Consider the following 9,328-nt stretch of genomic DNA (forward strand, 5'->3'; position numbering starts at 1 on the left):
ATCCAAAGTCCTGTGGGGTTTAAACGCAACACGGGAAAATGAAAAAGGAAAAACTAACATGCTTTGGTGCCCATCACGAGATCCTCTTCCGTTTCCATTTCCATTTCCCTTTTATTTTTTATTTTTAATAGTATATCCTATATTTAGATTTATACCATCTAAATTTCAAATTTCTTTGTGTTGGATTTTAACTTGTCATGTGTACCTACATATGTAACTAATGGTGTAAAAAATCTATCTTAAAGTTAAGCCCGTTTAAAGTAGTAAAGAATTAAAGGTATTGAGTTTTGAGTATCAAATTAAAGTGTGGGCATAAATATGTGTAGAGATTGAAACCATTAAAATTGTATTTCATGATGGACAAAATACCTATAGAAACGATATATAGAGTCATTATCCCCAATTTATATGTGATTCTCATTTTATGGGTCATCCCATCAACATAAGATTATCAAGAGAAAAAATATTGAAGATGAAGATTCAAAATTAGCACAATCATGAATTAAAAAGAAGGATTAAAACAATCAAGATTAAAGATCAAGAAGCCAAGATTAAAGAGATTACAAGTTGATCTTCAAGATTCAAAATAATTTATCAAGGGATGTTCCACATTAATTAATTCTCTTGGTAATTTAATATAGAGATCTTGGTAATTCATGAAGTTTTATATAGTTTAAGTTTCATAGATATTCAACAAATCGTATCAAAGCCAATCTATGTTAAACCATTGAGAATAAAAAAAAATAAAAAAATAAAATTAGGGTCGAAATTCATTCTATGGTTTATAAAATTTGAGATGCAAATTCCAAGCCCGAAACCTCAAAATTTTGAATTTTTTTTTGGATTTTTCGAAAAAAAACTTGGATCAGAACGACGCCCAAGTTCAATTTTTTTCTAATATTTCTTTTTGTTAAAAAGCAAAAAGAAAGAAAAATAAAAATAAAAAGTAAGGAATTAATAATTCAAATTCAAATTTTTGTATTAAAATTTCTTTCGAATTACTAATTTTCCAAAATAGATTAGTCGAAACAATATATTATCCAAGTAACATCTCTTGTTTAAATTAATTTATTTGAAATATTATAATGGTTGTGTATTTGTAATTTATGCGGATATTAACAAGCCCCAAAAAATGTAAATAATTGGCAAAATTACATACACACGTATGATAATAGTTATGCAACAATTATAAATTTTTTATTTATGTGAACTATAAATCGATCCAAAAATAAGTTTATTGTTTGACATGGTTTTATTGTCAATATTTGATTACTACACTAGGAGTGTCACTTATAAGTTAGTATTTATGTCCAAATACTAAATATAAATGTTGGGCTTGGTCTCTTGTAATGGGGTCTACGATTATTTGAATTAATTAATTGTTTAACGCGAATTCTAGTGTGAAGATATTTTTTTGATTTTGTTCTCTATTCAATGAACTCTTCTGATTCTTCAATATATGCTAATATCAACTCAATTTATGTGCTTAATGGAACCAACTTTAAGGACTTCAATAAGAACGTTCAAATCGTTTTAGATTGCATGGACTTTAACCTTGCGTTAAAGGCTGAACAACCTGTTGTACTTATGGATAAAAGTTCCGTTGATGAAAAATCGAACTTTGGTAAATAGGATCATTCAAATCGCAAAAGTCTTATGATCATAAAGTGTGGAATTCCATAATCATTCAAGGGCGATGTGTCTAATGGTAACTACTGCCAATGAATTTATTGAAGAAATTGAAAAACGCTTTGGAAAAGCGATAAGGCCTAAACTAGTATGCTTTTGACGATATTGATTTCACTAAAGTATAAGGGCAAAGGAAGTATTCGGGAATATATCATGGAGATGTCTCATACTACTTCAAAACTAAAAACATTGAATTTGAGGTGTTTGATTATTTGCTTGTGCATTTGATTTTAATTTCTCTTCTTGGATAATTCCATCAATTTAAGGTCAATTATAACTGTCAAAAGGAGAAGTGGATTTTTAATGAGTTCATTTCATATTTGTGGAAGAAGAAGAAAGGCTAAAGCAAGATAGAATAAAAAGTGCTTACTTGGCTAGTACATCTAAAGATAAGTTCAAGAAAGAATAAAGTAAGGAAGGTGCATCTAGTCCAACTCAAAAATAAAAATAAAATAATAATAATAAATAATATATATATATATATAGCAAAAGCTTGAAAATGACGAATTATTTGGCTATTACTTTTGTAAAATTTTGGGACACTTAAAGAGGGATTGTACAAGAAACCATGCTTGGCATGTAAAGAAAGGTACACTACTCACTTTGGTTTGTTCTGAAGTTAATTTAATTTCAGTACTAAGACACACTTGGTCGATAAATTTTGATGCAAAATTACTCATATAAGTGTGTCTATGTAGGGTTGCCTGAATAGCTGAAAGCTAATGAATGCTAAAAGATTCATCCATATGTGTGATGACAAATCAGTTAAAGTTGAGGCTGTAAAAACTTTTAGGTTATTATTTGGATTTGAAAGAGATATTTGCAATACCATCTTTTAGATGAAATTTGATTTCTATTTCTACGTTAGATAAATTCTATTACTCTTGTTCATTTAAAAATAGTCAGTTTAGTCTTTTTTCCTAATTTAAATATTGTGAGTACCAGTTCTTTATTTGATTATGATAACCTATATTTGTTTAATACAGTTGCTCCTTATAAAGAAACATTGCACGCGTTAAATAACCAATGAAAATTTCACTTCGTTATTGTACAAGCAATCAGTTCACATCTCTTAGAAAAGAAAGGAAATGCTTGTGTTAAAAGGAATTCCAGATCTCCTTGATTTTTTAGACTTAAGTTTTTGTGTTAATTGCATTAAGAAGAAAACAAAACAAATATAAGGATATTAGGTATCAATAGGATTTCGGACGTCAGACGATTTATAAATTAAAGAAATTTATCTATGGGCTTAAACAGACTTACCGTCAATGGTAACACAAATTTTATCAAATAATTATCTCATTTGGTTTTGAGATGGATGCAATTGAGATTGTGTATATTACAAGTTCAGTGAGAGTAAGCATATTTTCCTAATATTGTATGTTGATAACATACCGTTTCCTGCAATAATAGGCTTATTGCACGAAATCAAGAGATTTCTATCATGAAATTTTGAAATAAAAGATCTTGGTAGCGATACATTAGGATCATTCTCAGGGGTATTTCTGAATCATCCCAATAGAGCAATGTCAAAAAGGCTTTTAAGAGATTTGGGATGTACGAATGTAAAACAAGTGATCCCCTATTGCTAAAGGAGATCCATATCGGGCTATGTCTTCTTGCTAGCTGAAGGAACTATATCATGGAAGAGTGTTAAGCAAATATTCATAAGTTCTTCAACCATGACAGCAGAGTTTGCAGTATGTTATGTGGCATCCATTCAAAGAACATGATCGCGACATTTTGTCACTAGGCTACAAATCCTGGATAGTATTAAAAGACCACTTAAGTTGTTTTGTGACAATACGTCGGTAGTCTTATATTCAAACAATAATAGAAGTTCAACTAAATCTAAGTTTATAGACATCAAAATCCTAGTTTTTAAAGAGAGAGTTCAGATTAGTTAGATTACTATAGAACATATTATGATAAAATCCATGATAGCATATTTCTCTAATATCACCCAAGTTATTTCATGAGCACACTGCTCACATGTAAGTTTTATATTTTAATGGTATGCTAGTTTAATAGGAAATTTTTTTTGGATGTCTCTTTTGAACATATGATTTCATTTGTGCATATTCTAGTTTATTTCATAAATAAAAAATCCAGTTATTTTCACTCTGATTAAAGATTTTGGTTTGATCTCATTAAAGTGTAAGGTATTAAAGAATAAGGTAGGACCAGTTAAAATATGCATGTTTGGATCATATTATATGTAATTTTTATGCTACACATTCATACTTGATCTATGTCATTTGATTGCTTCGATATACGTAACCATTGTTAATTTAGTTATGTTACTTATAATGAATACCGCTTGATTCTATGTTGACATAATTGATGAACGAGATTCTTGAGAGATGCCTTTGATTTTGATAGCAAAAATTTTTGAGTTTATAAGTTCATGAACATTTATAAGATAACACTTGTGGTCCAAATAGAAGATTGTTGGACATTAATTTGTCATATGAGTCTATATGTGTAATTAATTGTGTATAAAAGCTCTTTTAATGTTAATTCCATTTAAATTGATTTAATAAAGAATTAAAGTTATTGGACTTTAGGCATCTAATTAAAGTATGAACTTAAATATGTGTAGAGACCGAATCCATTAGAGTTGTATTTCGTGATGAGCAAAATACATATAAAAACTATATACATGGATATTTGCCCCAATTCACAAGTGATTCTCATTCTCTATGTCATCTCAATAACACAACAATATTAAAGAAAACATATTGAATAGGAAGATCTTGAACTTGCAATCGACAATCAAATATCAAGAAGAATGAATTGAAACAATCAAAATTATGAAGCAGGAAGCCGAATTAAAAAGAACAAAGAAAAAAAAAACACAAGGATTAAGAGTCCAAGATCAAGAGATTGCAGTTAATTTTCAAAATTTATGATTCAGTACTAAAGAATCATTCTTTTCAAAATTTAAAATAATAAAGAATCATTCTTAATAAATCAAGATATGTTCCACACTTAACTAATTCTTTTGGTTATTCGATCGAAAGATTTAGGAGTAAAGTACTTCAAATTTCAAGTTATTGAGATTTAAAGTTTTAATAAAATTTTAACACTGTACTTTATCTTAAGGTGGCTTTCGAATACAAAAAAGAATCTCGCATTTGTAACCATTCAGTCTAATCACCTTAATGATCTGAAATAATTTATTTTTTTTATTTTTAAGAGTAATAGTCACTTAAGTCTCTGATGTTTATGTAAACGAACACTCGTCAAAAAATTAAATAAAATCTTGTGTTATCACCAAATAAATAACGTCAAGTCAATAAAATTTAGGAATTAAAATTGAGGATTAAACACATAAGTAAAAAATAACACGGCTTTAATTTTGTTCAAATTTAGGGGCCAAAATTGTTGGGTAAACCCAAATTATTTTTTTTAAGTGCAATTTTTAATAATATCAAATTGAATGTGCATCAGAAAGCTTAATTTGGGTTTACTCTACAATTTTATCCCCACGTAAATAAATAATGCAATTCAAATTAAATACCCAAATAATAATATAAATTGAAAAAACATTTCAAGTTTAACTTCCCTGGGTAAGATAGTACTAATTATTATAATGTTATGACAGTAAAACAAGCATAATGTCCAGGCCAAAACATTTAGAGTTACAATTGTGTAAAATGTACAATCTTCATTGCATCAAAATGTTAACACTTCATTATCAACCTATTTAAGTCAGGCAAATACTTTCCTGCAGTATCACCTTCATATAATAAGATGAAAAATTCATTTACGATGATGCGACTTCGCAACTGTAAAAAGAGTGTAAAGCTACTATGTCCGCATCCTACTATTTTCGGCTGCCCTCACTTGGTTGAAGTAAGGATGAGCCTGAGATAAAACAAAGATGCTTCAGAACCACAATTCACCAAGCTAAATAACAATCATTAACGGAAGTGTGAATAAACCTATGTTTACTAAGTGTCAACGAGTTTTCTTTTTCAGTGCAGATGGAAAAGAGCAATGTTCATTATGAAGTGTTCGAATCTTGTAACAAAAATCTCATTCCAAGCGTTCATCTAAGACTGGTTCAAAATTTACAACTATGGGGATAAAAAAATGAAACAACCTAAGATGTAAATAAAGAGAAGCATAAATAGCAATAATTGGTAGCAAATGCAAGTGAAGCACTGAGTAACTATGCTTAGGGTTGGGCAAAAACCAACCCGAATAGCTCAAACCGACCAGTTTGGGTTGGGTTAAATAAAAAATTTAATACCTAAAATGGAAAAACTTAAATAGCACAATAGTGGAGACAAGAGAAGGACTTAGAATGTACAAATGTCTACATAGGCTAGCTGGCATGAATACTATGCACAAATACAAAATATTTTGACGATAAACAAAAACTTAAGGATGTGATAATGAAATGAATAAATTCCCAAAAAAAAAATTGAAAAAGGAAACGCTCCATATTTTCCAACTTATTTATACATTATTTTGCAAAAATAATTCCTTATATACGTTAAAAACAACGAAGATTTCAAGTATTCCAAATTTGTAGAGTGAAACCCACTCTCTATTTTAAAAAGTTCAAATAAAGTCTACTTATTATTTTAAAAAGTTCAAATAGAATCCATTCGAGACTAATTTTAAGAATTGACACTCTAAAATAGCGAATATCTCAAGTTTAAAGACTCTTCGAGATGCTCTTAAACAGCAGAAAACAGATAAATATTTCAATAAGAGTTAAACATTAAGGTAAAGTAACATTAAATCTACCCAGAATATGATGTCTAAAATCTGCATTCATCATATTCTGCAAGAAACTTCATGTGGAAAATGATGAGTGCTACAAAGATGTTCAAAATGAATATCCTTCAGGAGTACTTAGACATAGTTTATTGAAAAGATTTAGATTGTGATAAAGTAAACAGAAGAAATTATGGCTGATATATCAAAAAATTCTTAGAAGCAGAGAGATGGACGTCAGACAAAAAAAAAAAATAAAAAAGTTCATATTCACTAAATATAACATGCATATTCCATATCCGTCAAACAGTGGAGAAACAAAAATAAAAAGTCGGTCATGAAACACTACCATTGCTTCTTTGGCTGTAAGCCTATCTTGATGATCATAACGGAGAAGTTTATCGAGAAAATCAAGGGCCTGCACAGACATAATAAAAAATATTAAAAGTTATGCTGTAACATATCTAATAACTAAGGGAAAAGGAAATTGAAAAAGTGGTAGATGGCACAAAATAGATAACCTCAGGGGAAACAAGATGTTGATTGTCTGAGTTAATAAATCTAGACCAAGGCTTCCTGCTGTGCCTGAAGAGAAAGTAATATAAAATTGTATCACTAAAGCTTCATCAATTGTCAAATAGGGAAGGTGGAGATGAATTGAGAATCCTGCAGAATTTAGTGTAGCTTCCAAGATGAATCATACTTCATTACATACCTTCCAACAAGAGCTTCAAGTTGAGGGTCCAGTTCAAGATGATATTTGTTCAAATACACATTCAATTCATCTGTACCAAGGACCTGTAACAAAGGTACAAAGTTGTCTGTATTGCCAAAATGAGAAACAATAACTTAATACTGGAAAATTCATAATTGGCAAATTAGACAAAAGAATATTTGTTCAAGCTTGAAGGACTAATAACACTGAAAACCAAGTTCAAGTTGAAAGGTACACGAATCTAATTGATCAGAGACTCAAAATATATAGAAGGCTAAATTTTGAATGAACTTCCACCAGCTAGAGAATTTGCCAAATCATCTTCATACAAATTAATGCAAGTCTATAGTCATCCATTTACTTGCAAACACGTTACGGACACAAATTAACAGATTATTTATCGTTGTTGAGTTTTCTATATTGAAAATGAATTCACCCATATTAGCAATCTTCATTCATGTTTGTAACACAGCGAAGAGTTATGGTATGTCATGTGCGACAAAAGATATCGGGGCATCAGTGTAGAACTAACAACATTCTCATCTAAAGCTTCATAAAGCCAGGTCTAAAACTGACCCTACACAGTAAAATCTTTCACGACATTAAAGCTTAATAGGAAACTTAAAGTCTCATACTAAATATATATATAAGCCATCATTTCTCTTGACTGAAAATGTAGGATCCATAAAAAATACAAGATCTATATCAAGCATATCACATTGATTGGTTGCAAAAGTCCGTGTGGGAGTAAAGCATATCGTAACAGATGGAAAACTTAATTTAATTTTACTTGTTCAAAATCACTTGTACATATAAGATAGAAACCCCTGCATCATTATCCAAATAACGATTTATTTGCACCTCAGGATTTCATGGAAATTAAAGAAAAGGTCAAGTCAACAGCTTCAGGTTCAACAGCCGAATAGATTTCAATCCTATTGAATTGAATAAGGGGCTGTTCCTTAGCTCCTCCCCCCGAGGGGGACAGGAGGGGGGAAAGCGTTTAGGGCTGCTCTCCGGGTCCACAAACACAAAGTTTATGGCTGACCAATATTGCTCATCATTATCTAGCTATTGCATTTATTTTTCTTGTTGCTGGTCATATGTATCGAACGAATTTCGGGATTTCCCGGGATGAGCGGCGCCTTCTTTATTCCTTCGTCTTGGTAAGAAAGCAGTTTTTCCCTCAATTTGAATCAAACTGTTGTCTTTGTAAACCATCTTCAAGACATAGTAATTACTGTAATACCTAACATGCTGTCCCATTTGGACTTGAACAATGATTACACTATTATACAATTCTACAACACACGTACACTAAAAAATCGAAAGTGATAACTACCACCTCAAACTCTAAATGCATGTGCATAATTATATACTAAGAAATATGGGAACACTGACACGACTCCTTAAAAAAAAAAGAAAATAAATAAATAAATTCGAATACGTGCATATATACCCACTCATACAAATTTTAAAAAATAAAAAATAAAATAAAATAATAATAAGCGTGATAATAAAAATAAAAAAAAATACTAATACATTTCATCTTAGTCCTTAATTGTCCCAATTTCATTTTCTTCAATGTCACCAACATCATCTTCTTCATCATCACTAAAAATAATAATATCCAAATATGACTCATCTAATGATGGATTAATAAGATCAAACAACTTAACACCTTCAAGAGTATTGAATTAGTCTCCGACTATGTCTGATATTTTAGATTCTCCTTTTGAATAGGAGTTAATTTTCTTGATAAATGACGCAAATTGCTATGAATTAAAACCAATTCATTAATATATATATATATATATATATATATATAAGCACCGGTGCTTAGTTTATGTTAAGTATCGGTGACATGGCACACCATTTAATTGGTGAATCATTAAATACATGAGACCTACCATTAACTTAGTCATCAATTAAATGGTGTGTCATATCATCGGTGCTTAGCATAAGCTAAGCACTAGTGTTTAAGATATTATTTCCGTATATATATATATATATATATATATATATATATATATAAACACGATGTTACACGTATTAAAAGAGTTTATACTATTCTTATTTCCACCAGAAAGCTCTAGTTGCCAATTAACTTAACCTACGTGCAGCGACACGGACACATCCGACATTACACATGTCGGACATGTTGACACGGAATTTTTAAAAAAAAAAGAAGTG

General features: G+C 30.0%; 1 protein-coding gene across 2 annotated transcripts in view; it reads right to left on the bottom strand.

Annotated features, from left to right (window-relative positions):
• Window positions 1-5,245: 5,245 nt before the first annotated feature.
• The window catches only part of LOC111389320 (casein kinase II subunit alpha-2-like), a 10,376-nt gene continuing 6,293 nt past the window's right edge, over window positions 5,246-9,328 (bottom strand). For both annotated transcript variants that reach the window (XM_023014242.1, XM_023014241.1), the window contains 4 exons: window positions 7,136-7,218; window positions 6,942-7,005; window positions 6,770-6,838; window positions 5,246-5,559 (listed from right to left, as the gene is read on the bottom strand). In XM_023014242.1, coding sequence (XP_022870010.1) covers window positions 5,503-5,559; window positions 6,770-6,838; window positions 6,942-7,005; window positions 7,136-7,218 — 273 coding nt within the window. In that variant the 3' untranslated portion in view covers window positions 5,246-5,502. The remainder of the gene's footprint in view (window positions 5,560-6,769; window positions 6,839-6,941; window positions 7,006-7,135; window positions 7,219-9,328) is intronic.

This window comes from Olea europaea, unplaced genomic scaffold (genome assembly GCF_002742605.1).
Source record: "Olea europaea var. sylvestris unplaced genomic scaffold, O_europaea_v1 scaffold578, whole genome shotgun sequence".
Taxonomy (NCBI): domain Eukaryota; kingdom Viridiplantae; phylum Streptophyta; class Magnoliopsida; order Lamiales; family Oleaceae; genus Olea; species Olea europaea.